Source organism: Oculina patagonica, chromosome 13, assembly GCF_052425735.1.
Source record: "Oculina patagonica isolate OP01 chromosome 13, crgOcupat, whole genome shotgun sequence".
NCBI classification, from domain to species: Eukaryota; Metazoa; Cnidaria; class Anthozoa; order Scleractinia; family Oculinidae; genus Oculina; species Oculina patagonica.
Genome location: NC_135770.1, coordinates 37,770,261 through 37,785,825, shown reverse-complemented (window position 1 = coordinate 37,785,825; position 15,565 = coordinate 37,770,261). Strand labels below are relative to the sequence as shown.

The 15,565-nt window shown below is 38.2% G+C and overlaps 1 protein-coding gene and 1 long non-coding RNA gene across 2 annotated transcripts; both read left to right on the top strand.

Annotated features, from left to right (window-relative positions):
- The first annotated feature begins 8,924 nt into the window (after window positions 1-8,924).
- On the top strand, window positions 8,925-11,480 carry LOC144634257 (uncharacterized). Its single transcript, XR_013567174.1, has 2 exons — window positions 8,925-10,134; window positions 10,222-11,480. It is a non-coding gene; the product is annotated as an uncharacterized LOC144634257 (long non-coding RNA).
- A 689-nt stretch (window positions 11,481-12,169) lies between these two features.
- On the top strand, window positions 12,170-14,259 carry LOC144634461 (uncharacterized). The gene is made up of 2 exons (XM_078493413.1): window positions 12,170-12,415; window positions 13,549-14,259. The coding sequence occupies exons 1-2, from the start codon at window positions 12,318-12,320 to the stop codon at window positions 14,123-14,125; spliced, it is 675 nt and encodes a 224-aa protein (XP_078349539.1). The 5' UTR covers window positions 12,170-12,317; the 3' UTR covers window positions 14,126-14,259.
- The last annotated feature ends 1,306 nt before the right edge of the window (window positions 14,260-15,565 follow it).

Genomic DNA, 15,565 nt, shown 5'->3' with positions numbered 1-15,565 from the left:
CGCTAACTCGAACTAAATTTCGTTTCCCTTGATTAAAATTTGGGTCAAATTTACCCCGATAACTCGAATTCCGGTTCTTGCAACTCGCCACGGATCGGGGGGGGGGGGAGGGAGAGTAGAAGGGGCGGGGGAGGGGAAAAAAAGGGAGCACTCGCACTCGACTCCCGCCAGCACGCAGGAAAGCTAGCCACGGAGCCCATTGATTAGAGCAACGAACAGATCAAGTATTTGACAGCCATTTTCCACTCTTATCATAAAAATGTATGGTCGTATTAGAGTTTCTGACCAGATAAGTTTACACCATTCTGTATACGACCAGTACCTGACCAGTACTGTATACGAAAGAGCTGAACAATCAGTAATACTATCAATTATTAAATTTGCCAATTAAATATTCAATCGATCCCGATAACTCGAAAACCCGCTAACTCGAACTGTTTTTCGTTTCCCTTCAGAGTTCGAGTTATCGGGGTTCTACTGTAATAACAGCGAGATGTCAACAGTTGTTGGTGGTGTTCCAGTCTACAACACGCATATGTCATCCCGTGATATGGCATATTTCTAACCAACTCCTATGACATTCACCACTCCTGCAAGGCAAGCTTGGTTTCGACAAGAAACGGCTTGTACTTAGGGTGCGAAACGGTGCGTTTCTTTGGGAAAATCCAAAATTGGATCACTGATCAGATCACACGGACACTTTGCTCCCAAATAAAATGGATTTTTTTTGCCATGACAACCCCGTAAACTCATTTCGCACAGAACATAAATGTCAGCACAAATTTATTTTTCGTCAAATGTATCCTAGCTAAATCATTTCAGCATACAAAATCTTTCACAAAAACCACACGTCGAAACAGTGCTTTAGCCTCAAGCACAATGTGGCGAAAACGCTTCTGAGAGCGAAGAATGTTTGCGAAATGATCATTGTAAACTTAACTCGTGACAATTTCAAAAGGATACAAGAGACATGGTGGCTCTTTTAGAGAACCTGCATCCAGTTTAAAATGACACTTCATACTGATCAAGCTACCGTTTCCTTTTAATTTACCGTGAATTGTTTTTGTATTTTGATCGAAATAAGCGCCTGAAAACTTACTGTGTGACAGTGTTTACAAAGTGCGAACGCAAAGAAAGAAACGTAAAGAAACGCAAAATCCGTTTTTGAATACAAGAATCCGGATTTGGATTTTCTCAAAGAAACGCACCCTTAATTCATTTGTTCATTCTGACGCCTTTTTAGGTTAATGGGATAATTTAAGGAACAGAAATGTAGGGTTACTTCACTGAATTGCTCTTCATTTGTTAATTTTGATTTAATGATATCTTCTCCTTTTGCGATGTTCAATTGTATACACAGATGTTGTGTTTCTTGGAAACAAATCCTTCGGCAAAATATGTATTATTAATCTTTTAACTGCTTTATTCTTCTGGAAAATTATCTTATGTGTTTTTTGATTATTTTAAAAATTGATTATTTGGAAAAATTGTGCAACAGAAAAAGCACCAAGGGGTGGGAACCACGGGAATAAAACGTACAAGCCGTGAGTGGGACTGAGTTTAAATTCCCCTGCACCCCCCTTCCTTTCCCTGCACCCCAACTACCAAGGTCGCTTAGTTAACCGTTCCCATAGGATCGTGAATTTTTTAAAAAAAAATAAAATATAAAGAGGATTAGACTCATTTTCCAAAAGGTAATATTTCCATCACCGAAAAACAAGTTCAAGTTTCCCTTTATCTTTAAATAAGAATAAATATTACAGTGCGGCGACTGTTACCGGGGTCACCCAAACCAAACCAAAGATTCCAACATTACTTCAGCCATTGAAATGTCGAGTACAGAACAATGAAAGTTAAACTTGTTCCCTCGTGAAGCTTTTGTGAATAGAGCGTTAGCTATCGTCGACTTTTCAATTTAAAAATGTAAGTTTTTTTCACATGCTACATAAATGAATGTGTCATGCAAGTGAGGTAGAACTGATTTCATACTTATACCTAATCGTACCTTTTTGGTACGCTTCGGTAGCATATCAGGCGAGTTTGGTCGAGCCATGGTTCGTATTTTGGCGAGACGCAGTCGAGCCAAAATACCCATGGTGAGACCAAACGAGCCTGATATGCAGCCGAAGCGTAACAAAAAGGTACGATTAGGTATTTACCGTACCCAAATTCAGCCAAAATCCGGTTATATTTATCGCTCTGTTGAAGCATGCTTCTTGCAAGGTACGTACTGCAAATTGTGTTGACTTGGTCTTCAACACTTTTACTTTCTCTTCTGCCTTTTTTTCCACTCCTTTGTTTAGAGTTTCATTCTCTAAAATTTCAAAATAAAAATTAAGCGAAAAATTTGGAAATTCCGACTTCATTTTTTCAGTCTGAATGTCTCAGTACTCGTCGGTAAACATCGCGCAATTGACGAGCGCGCTTAAGTTTAGTTTTGGCGGGAAAGTTTTTCTCTTTTTTAATTTACGACCGCAAACACCGCTAAATCAAATTACGAAGTTCTGTTTTATTGCTAAAACCTCGTTTCAAATTCATCGTACAGTAACACTTCTTTACTTCAAAGTGACCGTGATATGGTGGCATATCAGGTCAGTGACTTGATATCGTAGGATATCAGGACAGTAGATCGCGCTTCTGATTGGCTACTTGCGAATTTGGGTACGGTAATGTATGAAAGCAGTGAATGCAACGGCCGTACCGCGCGTATGTTTGGGTAATTTGCGTGGCGGATTTGAATTCTCAGAAAAAATAAAAACCCAACTATCTCGGGGAGTTGTATTTACTGTTTTGAATTGCCGGGAAAATAATAGCTCAAATTCCGAACTCAGTGGAATATCGGTTATTTTTCAACAATGATTTACATACAAGTGAAATCGTGCTATAAACTTTTTTCCGAAATAAATACTTTCACTTGCTGCGAGTTCTTGAGGAAACCTTTGAAGTGCTCAATACAGCCGGCAGTTAGTTTGAGAGTCAAATACGCTACGCATTTTGCTTTGAAGACAATTTTAAATTACTCTTTTACAACACAATGTACCGGTAATTATTTTTTTTTTTTCAGCTTTATCGTACTGCCAGAACCCAGCGCGTGAAACTCAAATTTTCAAAATACGGTCGAAATCAAAGATCCGACAGCAAACAAGCCGTGTTTTCGTTGTTTACAAATCCGGCACGCACTTTTATGTCTGGAGATATACGCCGTACGGTTGTCGCTTCCCCTGTTTTTACATAGTTTGAAGCTGATTTCTTTCATAAACATCGCTGATATTTGCCTTCCAGATTGTGCAGTCAAAACTAGTCAAGTTAAGAAGAGTTGGAATCGAAGTTATTTGAAAACTCAACACCATATAGCCAAAATTTGTACTGATCTGTTTTCGTGGCGAACGAACAAATTGAAATTTCATTGTTCTGAACATGACATTTCATTGGCTGAAATAAAAAATGTTGGAATCTATTGTTCCCGTTGTGCTTTGTGATTGGTTAACTTTGTCTGGGGACCCCGGTAACAGTAGCCGCACTGTAAAATGTAGGAAATGTATCACTTGATTGCATTTTTATTATTCAACGCAAGGAAACAGTCAAACAAAACAGTGAATGAGCTTTCTTATTTGTTGTTTACGCCAATGAACTAACACCCAAATCCCACCGTGCTAATGAGGACGTGTTCGTGTATATTCGCAAATGACATAAAATGTAATTTCTGACGTTTGAATGAATGAATTAGACAGAAATTACTATTCTGACGGCACAGTTGAGAGGTTCGCGGGTTGTTATGTATGGAATGCCGTTTGTATCAAAAATACTTGTTTGTCATATATAGGACTTTACTTTAAATATATGAATATTCTCAGTTTTTACATAAAACTTAAGGCAAAATATATAAAACTTGTTGCAAAATATATAAAACTTGTTGCGAAATATAAAACTTGTTGCGAAATATATAAAACTTGTTGCGCAATATAAAACTTCTTGCAAAATATATAAAACTTGTTGCAAAATGTAAAACTTCTTGCAAAATATATAAAAACTTGTTGCGCAATATAAAACTTCTTGCAAAATATATAAAACTTGTTGCGCAATATAAAACTTGCTGCAAAATATATAAAACTTGTTGCGAAATATAAAACTTGTTGCGAAATATATAAAACTTGTTGCGCAATATAAAACTTGCTGCAAAATATATAAAACTTGTTGCGCAATATAAAACTTGCTGCAAAATATATAAAACTTGTTGCGAAATATAAAACTTCTTGCAAAATATATAAAACTTGTTGCGCAATATAAAACTTGCTGCAAAATATATAAAACTTGTTGCGAAATATAAAACTTGTTGCGAAATATATAAAACTTGTTGCGCAATATAAAACTTCTTGCAAAATATATAAAACTTGTTGCGCAATATAAAACTTGCTGCACAATATAAAACTTGTTGCGAAATATATAAAACTTGTTGCGCAATATAAAACTTCTTGCAAAATATATAAAACTTGTTGCAAAATGTAAAACTTCTTGCAAAATATATAAAAACTTGTTGCGCAATATAAAACTTCTTGCAAAATATATAAAACTTGTTGCGCAATATAAAACTTGCTGCAAAATATATAAAACTTGTTGCGAAATATAAAACTTGTTGCGAAATATATAAAACTTGTTGCGCAATATAAAACTTGCTGCAAAATATATAAAACTTGTTGCGCAATATAAAACTTGCTGCAAAATATATAAAACTTGTTGCGAAATATAAAACTTCTTGCAAAATATATAAAACTTGTTGCGCAATATAAAACTTGCTGCAAAATATATAAAACTTGTTGCGAAATATAAAACTTGTTGCGAAATATATAAAACTTGTTGCGCAATATAAAACTTCTTGCAAAATATATAAAACTTGTTGCGCAATATAAAACTTGCTGCACAATATAAAACTTGTTGCGAAATATATAAAACTTGTTGCGCAATATTAAAAAATAGGTCCGCACGGCGTACATGTGTCTAGTGTTGAGTTATTGAGCTTTATTATATAAACATCAGTGAAATACCAGGAAATCTTTCGCGCGAAAAAATCATATCTTCACACGTGAAAATAACATGTTTTATCATATGACCCGTACGGACCCGCACGCAATTTCCTTGGAAAACCATATGAAAAAAGTCCCGTATGAGGGCCGTACGCCTTGCTCTAGCAGGGCCGGAAAAAGCCGTACGGCCCCACTAGAAAAGCGTACGGCCCCGCTAGCGCTACTTTTGCGAGATGCCAGAATTGAAACCATTTGATTTCACAAATTTGAATTCAGATGAGCGATAGTTGAGATTTCTCTAAAAAGCATACGCGCGGATTTGATTTCAATGTTGAGCCGGGGCCGACTCGATCGACGAGCAAGAGTGAAGAATTCTGTTTGCTATTTAATTCGGAATAAAAACAGCTTCGTTTAAAATGAACCGTACTCAAGAAAGGTTCAGCATATTTAATTTACACTGCAGAGAACCAAGAAAAGCAAATAAAATATAGCACACATAAGCCACAAAACTTAACACATTTAAATCGATTTCGGCTTCCGAACAATTCCCGATATAAAATGTTTTGAAAAGTCTTGAAAAAACTTTGCTTGCAGGGTGTTAATCCTATTTCTCTTGACTCAAAAATACTCTTTGACTGAAAAGCAGTTTTACGAGCTATTCACACTTGTATTGAACAAATTAATAATCGCTGCAATGATTCCCAGCAGAATTTTATTCTGATAAACAGTGCCAAACTGAATGAAATGCGTAGTATCTACGTACGGCACAATACTGTGATAATTAAAATCTCATTTCCATGAATGATGGCAAAGAGTGCTCTGTTTTAAGCGAAAAGTGACGGATAAACAAGGCAGTTTAACTCTTAGAAGGAGTCTAAAAACCGGTGCTGTTTACCGCAATGGCGTGAAAATCATTGCGAAATGCACAAACAACGGCAAACTACGAACGGTAAACTACAACTCAATTTTGTTGAGAAAGAAATAAATACTCACCTTTTGAAGAACTTTGAGGCCTTTTATTCCACTGCTATTTTGTCCCTTCAAATTTACAATGGTTGGTGAACAGCTATTTCGATTTTGGAGAGCAAAATTTTCATGTGTTCGTTTAGACCAAAGCTGCAAAATGATTTCGCGCTGTGAGCGGTCCGTACGCGGGGTCCGGATGGGAAAATCCGGACCGCTGGAGCGCGCGCAATTAGCCAATCAGGTTCAAGGATTGAGGATTCCGGACCGCTGAGATGCTTGAGAAAAATATAATTCCTGGTATTTCACTGATGTTTATATAATAAAGCTCAATACCTCAGCACTAGACACATGTACGCCGTGCGGACCTATTTTTTAATATTGCGCAACAAGTTTTATATATTTTGCAAAAAGTTTTATATTGCGCAACAAGTTTTATATGTTTCGCAACAAGTTTTATATTGTGCAGCAAGTTTTATATTGCGCAACAAGTTTTATATATTTTGCAAGAAGTTTTATATTGCGCAACAAGTTTTATATATTCGCAACAAGTTTTATTTTTCGCAACAAGTTTTATATATTTTGCAGCAAGTTTTATATTGCGCAACAAGTTTTATATATTTTGCAAGAAGTTTTAAATTGCGCAACAAGTTTTATATATTTTGCAAGAAATTTTATATTTTGCAACAAGTTTTATATATTTTGCAAGAAGTTTTATATTGCGCAACAAGTTTTATATATTTCGCAACAAGTTTTATATTTCGCAACAAGTTTTATATATTTTGCAACAAGTTTGATATATTTTGCCTTAAGTTTTATGTAAAAACTGAGAAGATTCATATATTTAAAGTAAAGTCCTATATATGACAAACAAGTATTTTTGATACAAACGGCATTCCATAGTTATGGGATGCCTTGGTATATATAGGTTTTGGCGGGAGATTTAGGTCATTCTACGTCGTCAGTCCTCGTCTTCGCTTGCTTTTCTTTTTTCTTGTTACTTCGTCTTGAATTTATCGTGTCGGTTTCGAAGAAGATTCAGGTTTTCTGTATCAATGATTCACTTGTTCAAAACAACAAATCCTTCATAGGTCAGTTTTCAGATCTAGTAGCAGATTCTGCGGAGAACATTAATCGCTCTAGTGTAGAAGCCGTTGACGACTGAGCAGCTATGAAGAGCCGAAGGCATTTAAACGTAAACAGACGTAGAGTGAACGAAATCCAGTACAAATTTATTTCAAAACTTCAGGATGTCTTGGACGAAGATTTATCGCATTTCAAGGTCAATGCAGTACGTATAGAGGTCGATGCTCACCGAAAGGCTAAAGCTTACTTTGTCTTAGCAGACAATTCAGAGTTCGGTTGGCCGTTGAATATTATTTCCAGCATGAACTAACATGAACCTCCTGACGATGAGGCGGTACCGAAAAGATCTGAAGGACAGAAGAAAGAGCTGAGAAAGCCTTGCTGTGGTTTACAAGAAGACTAGCTCCTAAGCGTTCTTCTTCGGTTCCTCGTCCGTCGACTTCTCATCTTGGTCTTCAGAATTTCAGAAGTTATTCTACGTTTGGTTCCTCGTGTATTTAGTGTGACCGGCTGTCCTTTCCTCGTTCACCTGGCTCTCCATCAAGGTCTGGTAATTGTTTTTCTTGCGGCAAGTTTGGCCACTGGAGATCTAAATGCACTTCGTTCTTCGATATCTGGATCCAAGGTATTTCACGTAACAGATGACTAGTGGTCGACGACAAATGTAAGTTTGACATTTCATTTGTTATTCCCCCGTGTGATTTTGTCGAAGTTGTTTCCGTAGATTCAGTCCAAGAAACTAGAAACTTTGAGCTTGAAGATGTGATCCGTGTTCTAAGTTCGGTTGATTTCCCTCAACTTTTTGCTAGTTAAGGGGAATTTGAATTAATCCATTCATCATTGGTAATATCTTGGTGCAACAGATTTCATGGAGTGTCTTCAATACGCTACGCCTCCACCTCGATCAGCACGGCGATGCTATCCTGGAACTTTTGCGCGACTTTCGCGACTTTTCTCCGCCTGATATCGTCAATCAGTCTAAAGTAGTGGCAAGAAGAGGTTTATTTTGGATTTAAAACACATCAATTTGCTTGTCTACAACCAGGAATTTAAGTGTGAAGCTTTGCATACCATTACTCTGCCTTTTCGGAAGTCTATTTTGTTTTGTTTTTCCATCATGTGGGCATTTTTCTTGATCATCAGATATATTTGACGTTCTCGTGGGATTTTGCCAATCAGTGGTTATACTGAAGGTGTTTCCAATTTACTGTTTTGCCTTTTGGCCTTTCTAGCGTTAAAGCCTTTCGAAACGCATTGGAAAGCACAAGAGTTTTCAATCACCATATTTTTGTATGATGGTGTTGGCGCGGATTCGACGTTTAGATATTTCTCGCTGCGGATTTGAAATTAATCACGAGAATGAAATTGTTTTTTGTGGATAGCCTACAATATTGACACGCACATGGGTTTTATTTTTGCTAATTACTCCAGAATATCCAAAGCTTTGTTCCGATTTTAATGATGTTTGTGCCAAATTGGAGCTGTCAGGTTTTGTTCATCTCGAGGGAACTGCATCTGTTGTTGGTCAATTTATTTCAACGTCTGCCAGTTGTGGGATTGTTACCCAAATTATGACCAGATATCTGCATCTCATTATAAATTTTCGCCGTCGTTGGAATTCCGCTGTTTTCGTGCACGCTCAAGGAAAAGAAGAGCTTTTCTTTTGCAGAGATAATTTGAGATCTTAATATGGTGTTTCATTCTCGCCAGTTCCTTTTGTCCCATCCAAAGCGTTGTTTTCAGATGCCTCATCAACAGGTTCCGGCGCTTTTATTCAAGGTTTCAGCTTAGTTTGTCGCAGAAATTGGTTACCGCAAGAGTCGCAAAAGGTTTCAACACGAAGGGAGTCTTTTTCCAATCTACTTTGCGCTCATAGCCTTTGGTGTTCATTTATCTCGTCAGAGAGTCCTCAGTTATACTGTCAATCGGAACTCTGTTAAAATTATCTAGCGCCAAATTCAGCTAGATGTAAACTGGCTACCGCCCGATCTGAATTGTCAGGCTGATTTCCTTAGCAGGATAGTTGATTTTTATGAATTTTTGGTACATGATGAAGTTTTCTCCCATGTCGACGAACTTTGGGGCCCACATTCTGTTGACGGATTTCCTTGCAGTTACAGTGCCAAATTGCCCAGATTCAGCTCCAGCCAGGTGCTGAAGCCAGTGACGCCTTCTCATAGGATTAGTCATCGGAAAATAAGAGCCCCCGTTGGTGTTTAATATGTGTACACCCCCTGTCGGTACCGGTTATTGTTCCTTACTCTAACAGCCCCTCGGTGACATTTAAGTATCTTTGTGTTCATCCTCGGCCGTTTAGCGTGTAAGTGAGCATCGTTATTTAGAGTTCCTAGTCTGACGGCCCCTGGTGGCGTTTTTGTGTTTTTATGCAAACCCCCGGCGGTGGCATGTCTTTGGGTACCGTTGTTGTTACATACTCTGAAGCCCCCCGGTGGCATGTATGTAATTTTGTGCACACCCCCCGGCGGTGTGGCATGTGTTTGGGTATCGTTATTGTTACATACTCTGAAGCCCCCCGGTGGCATGTATGTAATTTTGTGCACACCCCCCGGCGGTGTGGCATGTGTTTGGGTATCGTTATTGTTACATACTCTGAAGCCCCCCGGTGGCATGTATGTAATTTTGTGCACACCCCCCGGCGGTGTGGCATGTGTTTCGGTATCGTTATTGTTACATACTCTGAAGCCCCCCGGTGGCATGTATGTAATTTCGCCCGCAGCTCCCGGCAGTGCGGCCTGTATTTTGGTACTGTTGTTGTACTTACTTTGGAAGCCCTCCTGGTGCCGTTAATGCGGTTTTGTCCACATCCCTCGGCGGTGTGGTATGTACTTGGGTACTGTTATTGTTTCTGACTTTGGAAGCTCTCCGGTGGCGTTTATGTAGTTCTGTGCGCACCCCCCGGCGGTTTGGCATGTACTTGGGTACGGCTATTGTTACTTACTTTGGAAGTCCCCTGGTGGCGTTTAAGTAGTTTTGTGCGCACCCCCCCCGGCGGTTTGGCATGTACTTGGGTACGGTTATTGTTATTTACTTTGGAAGCCCCCCGGTGGCGTTTATGTTATTTTGTGCGCACCCCTCTGCGGTTTGGTGTGTATTTTGGTACTCTATTGTTATTTACTTTGAAAGCCCCCAGGTGGCGTTTAATTGTTTCTGTGCGCCAACCCCAGCGGTGTGGCCTGTATTTGGGTACCGTTTTTGTTACTTTACTAGTCCCCTAGTGGCTTTTATGTGTTTGTGCGCACCCCTCGTCGGTGTGGCATGTATTTGAGTACTGTTATTGCGTCTTACACAGTAAGCCTCCCGGCGACGTGATAGTATAGTTACAAGTTCCATACTGGTGATTCGTGTTTTCTTTTATTTGGTACCGTTTTTGCCCTTCCCAGGGACATTGCAGTTTGCCCCGTTGTGTTCTATAAGCTATGTGTAAGCACCCTTATATTGTTATTTTATGCCATTGATTTTCCCCGTTTTCCATGTGTTTATATTGTTACTAATTCATGCAATTTTCTTTATCTTCCTTTTCAATTTTTCATGTTTCTGGGTGCGTTTGGACGCCTCTCGTTGGTTTACGTGGTACCTCCCTGAGAGATCTAGCTTCTAGACTGGAGTCCACAGTCATCGATTCAAGAGCCACAGGAACCATTGATGCATAAAGAAGAGTTTTGCTTGCTCCATGGGTGATTTTGTTCCCTTAGCATGTACCTTGTACCTTCGGCATGTGCGCTACACGGTCCCATTCCGTAGTGGATTCTGGCATTGATGAAATTCAGTGGGTCAACAATTTGGCTGGGATTCCTTCACCTACTAGCTGATAGTCCTATTGTCCATCCTATAAGGAGAGCTGCCAAGGGCTTAAATGAAACCAGTTTGGTTAACAAGCAGGAAGGAACCAATTTCAGCTGATATATCTTGTTGAAAACTTGTTGACAGAATCTTTTAATTTAGAAAATTTGCTCGTTTTAAGGCCATGTGTGTATTCTTTTGGCAGTTGCTAATTTATTTCAGAATTGAAGAGGCCCTTCGCATCAAGAACAAGGGCATTTGTTTTTCAAGTGGTTAATCGTGTGTGTAAAACGGATCAGCTTTTAAGACAATCAACAGTGAATACTTGTCCTGTAAAGATTTTCAGGCGTTATTTAATTCACGCAAGTAGAACGTTTTCCCGTTTATATAAGTGATTACGTTACGGTTCTTGCTAACCTAAGTTAGGTCGTATGTTCGTTTCTGTTAATACGCTTATTGAGTTTTTCAAGTATTGGAAATTGTTTAGGAGTAGCTTTTTTAGCTTTTCTTTGTTGTCATTCATTATTTTTCCCTTTCTTTGTCTCTATCAGGATACATTTTGCATCAGATGACTGACTGACGCATCCTCAATAAACTCTTCACATTGAATGTCTCGTGTTAGTGTAGTCAGAATATGTAATTTCTGACGTTTGAATGAATGAATTAGACAGAAATTACTATTCTGACGGCACAGTTGAGAGGTTCGCGGGTTGTTATGGGATGCCTAGGTATATATAGGTTTTGGCGGGGGATTTAGGTCATTCTACGTCGTCAGTCCTCGTCTTCGCTTGCTTTTCTTTTTTCTTTAAAGTGTTGTTTGTTCAGCTTTTGTAACTAGTCTATTGAAAAATGCTCTAGATTATTTAGTACCCTTTCTCTCGGGGTCTCGTGCTGCTGCATTAGATGAGGAATACGTTTCCACTTATTTTTGGCCACTTCTAAAGGGTGGTTTTTAGTGGTTTTTCGTATCTGGCGTAGCACACAACTTTTAAAATACTCTTAGAACGAACTGTTGTTTTTGCTAGATTCAAGATTGTAATCACGATACATTTTGTATCAGATGACTGTATTAGGATACATTTTGCATCAGATGACTGTATCAGGATACATTTTGCATCAGATGACTGACTGACGCATCCTCAATAAACTCTTCACATTGAATGTCTCGTGTTAGTGTAGTCAGAATTTCTACCTTTTGCTTTAAGTAGATTCAGTCAGAGCTCGTCGGTTTCCTGAACAAAGAAGCTCTTCACGATGTATCTTTCAGCCGTAAAGATTTTCTTGCTCTTGAGTTTTACCACTTTGCTAGTGTCTGCCACAAACTTCCCAGATCCAAGAGACGTAGTTCAAGGCCTTGACTTGAAGAGTTACAATGAGGAACAAGTGAAAGGCTGTTACTACTACAACGAAACGCTCGGTATCTGCTTCGATATTCAGCAACATTCGATGGAGCTTCTGAAGACTACCGGAGAAATCATTTTTGTAGACAAAGATCTTTATCCAGACTCGTTCTTCTACCAAGTACTGGATCAGGCATTTCTTGGGTAAGAATATGAACGGTTTACTGTTTATATTTTTAGACTTAATTGGCGAATGATGTTTCTCTAAATCAGTTTAGTTGTGGCGTTTTTCGTACAAATGGAAGAAAGTACTTGGGACCGGTTGGTAGCTTTTTTTAAAGGTCCGTCCTCTTTCTAGTGATAATCGATGGAACCAACTGCCTGTTTACATTAAACAATCAACGAACTTAAACGATTTTCGCAAAAGGTTGAACACTTTTAATTTTGATAATTTTAAGACAAGCTGTAAATGTAATTATTGTTTATCTTAGATCCACTTACATTTTTACCATTTGATGTGTTTTTATCTTTTTATCCTTGGGCGTTTTTTATATATTCTTTATCACTTGATCCATTGATTTAAACTATTTATACAGTATGGGGTAAGGAGAGGGAGGTGATGTTAGTTAATAATAATAATAATAATAATAATAATAATAATAATAATAATAATAATAATAATAATAATAATAATAATAATAATAATAATAATAATGGCACATCGGGCAGTTTATCCACAGAGTGGCTCTTCGCCTGCCCGATCCTAACTAAATTTACAGATGTAAAAGATTAAAAAAGTATCTAAAAATTTATATTTTAGTAAAAATGTAAGTGGATCTAAGATAAACAATAATTACATTTACAGCTTGTCTTAAAAATTTATATATTTTTTTAAATTTAAATTTTAGTTTTGTCCTTTTTATCATTCTATTTTTAATGGGTGGGATAAATTTTATATACTTTTAATAGCATATATTTTAGTGTATTTTAATTTTAAGTCCTACGTTTTATACATGAGCCTTTGGCTCGGACATTGAGGGAGACCTCGTCCCACGTATGGACATTAAAATTGTATTGTATTGTATATTGTATTGTATAATCTGCGTCACATTGTCAAGCTAATAGTTGCAGACCTACGAGGAAAGCTTTTTGAGGTTAATAACTGTAAACGATCACACGCGAAAGCAACGGTTTTGTGTGCTGATTTTCTTAAAATTAAATGAAAAAAATTGCACGAGTGCACAAGAATTTTACTCAACTATCATTAAAATGAGACAGCTTGACAAGTTCCCTAACTTCTTTTACTTCTTTCTCTTCTAAAGTGATATGAGTTAAAGTGTTGACGGGTCGATGGTTTACATTCCAAAGGATATTCCCAGAAATCGAAAGGAGCTCCTGTCCTTTTTGGCGCTGAAGAAAGGTTCATCAACTGAGCAACGAAAGACGGAAGAAATTGAGTCCACAAAAGCTCACGACGAAGAGGCCATGAGTGAGCTCCACTACACCCCAGAAATTCAACTGCTTGAGTTGGTTCAAGAGGCACTCATGGACAACAGCACCCAGCTGGCAATCCTCAAGCCATTTCACACCTTATGCCTCCACCTGCTAAGTGCATCGAATGTACCGACGTCTGCCGAGTTCAAGGCTACGCTTAGGTTACACGATCATCAGAGGCAAAAGCGCAGCTGTCAGGACATGAGTCATGATCCAGAAGGCAACGACTGCTATGGCATGTGTGGTAAAGGGTGTTCGTGCTGGAAATTTGTCTGTGGAGATTGCTGCTGGCATCAAGGATGCTATGAGCACGACCGGTGTTGTGACGAGAAGGGGTATTTTCATGAATACTGCCTTCGCACCTATAAACACGATTTTAGCTGTTCGGGCTATGGCGCTTACCCGAATTGCTTATCCTAAGACGCTGCTTTAATCTGATCTTTTTTCGCCACAGCAGCATTTAGATTATCTGTTACGAGTGAGATTTTGCTTGCAAGTTTAAATTGAAGAAATGACCTGAAATATAGTGAGATTTAACGTAGCACCAGGTTTACTCTTAAATTAAATGCCCATGCCGATAAATGTTGTAACAATTTAGATTTTTTTGTCAGCTTATCTACAACAAGAAAATAAAGATAAAAGTGGTCGACAAAAGGTACTGCTTTGTAGCTTGATGTTTGTCTCTTACGAAAATATGTAATCTTGCACTTAGAACTTATCAACTGATATCTCAGTAAAACTTGGGTTCATTCATATGCCTTTGAACATCATTGCTACACTAACGTATTTCGTATTTTCATCTGCGTTTACTGTAAAAAAAGTGTGCCGTACAAAGGATTTGCCAGTTGAAAGAATAAGAATAAGATGGATTTTCACCTATGACGGGCGGTTTCAGAGTCACTAGAAGGGTTTGAGTGTTCAACAATTCGCACTTCCAAATTTCTCATGGTCTCACCGGTGTAATTAGCACCACTTGAACATGCAATCTGTGGGCGTTTTTGTTTTAAGGTCGAAAAGACTTTTGATTTGCCCGGTTTGCTAAAGAATGATGAAAATATATTTGAACTTTGCGAAACTAGCTGTTCAGTTTTGAAATAAAATTTTGCTGAGCCTTTCATTCCTGCTTCAATACGGGAGCTTGTTGAAATCATCTTTCGCTCTTCAAAAAGGAAACCCGGGATAAGATTGTCGTCCTTCGGTGGATCATAACAAAACAGATCATTTGAATTTTTCGGAGCATATATGCCACAAAGTGATCATTTGAAACAATTGAAGCTCGACTTAATTATCGCTATTCTACTCGAATTGTCTTCTGAAAAAGTTAACTCCTTTTTTTTCTTTCATAATTTCTGTATAATGTTTCGTATTGTTTCATTTAAGATGACAAGTCAAAAACTCGGGCCCCGTGCTTCATCACGGGTTCCCCAAACAATTCGAAACAATAAAAGCTCCCGTTATATTGCCAAGACCTCGTGCTTTCATCTGTTCTTGGTGTTTGGAACCCGTAATGAAGCACGGAGCCCGAGTTTTTGACATATTCAGCTAGAAAAACAGTGGCATAGGGTGGGAGAAACACGCCGAGCAAAGCGCAGTTTAATAATACGGCTCTGATTTGAGAAGGTTACGCAACTGTTTTCACTTGTTGTATACCACCTCATTAGTACTGCGGCATACATTGCGAGGTTGACACAGAAATCACAATAGTGGTAACGAGTTAGTGACAAACAACTCAAACATCGGTGCCGACTTGTCCAAATAATTCTTGGTCGGCATTGATTTTTTCCTTCAGTTCCCGTCTTTATCTGGTATTTTTTCATCAACATCTTGGTTTGCAAGATTTCTGTATAATCTAACCGCGCC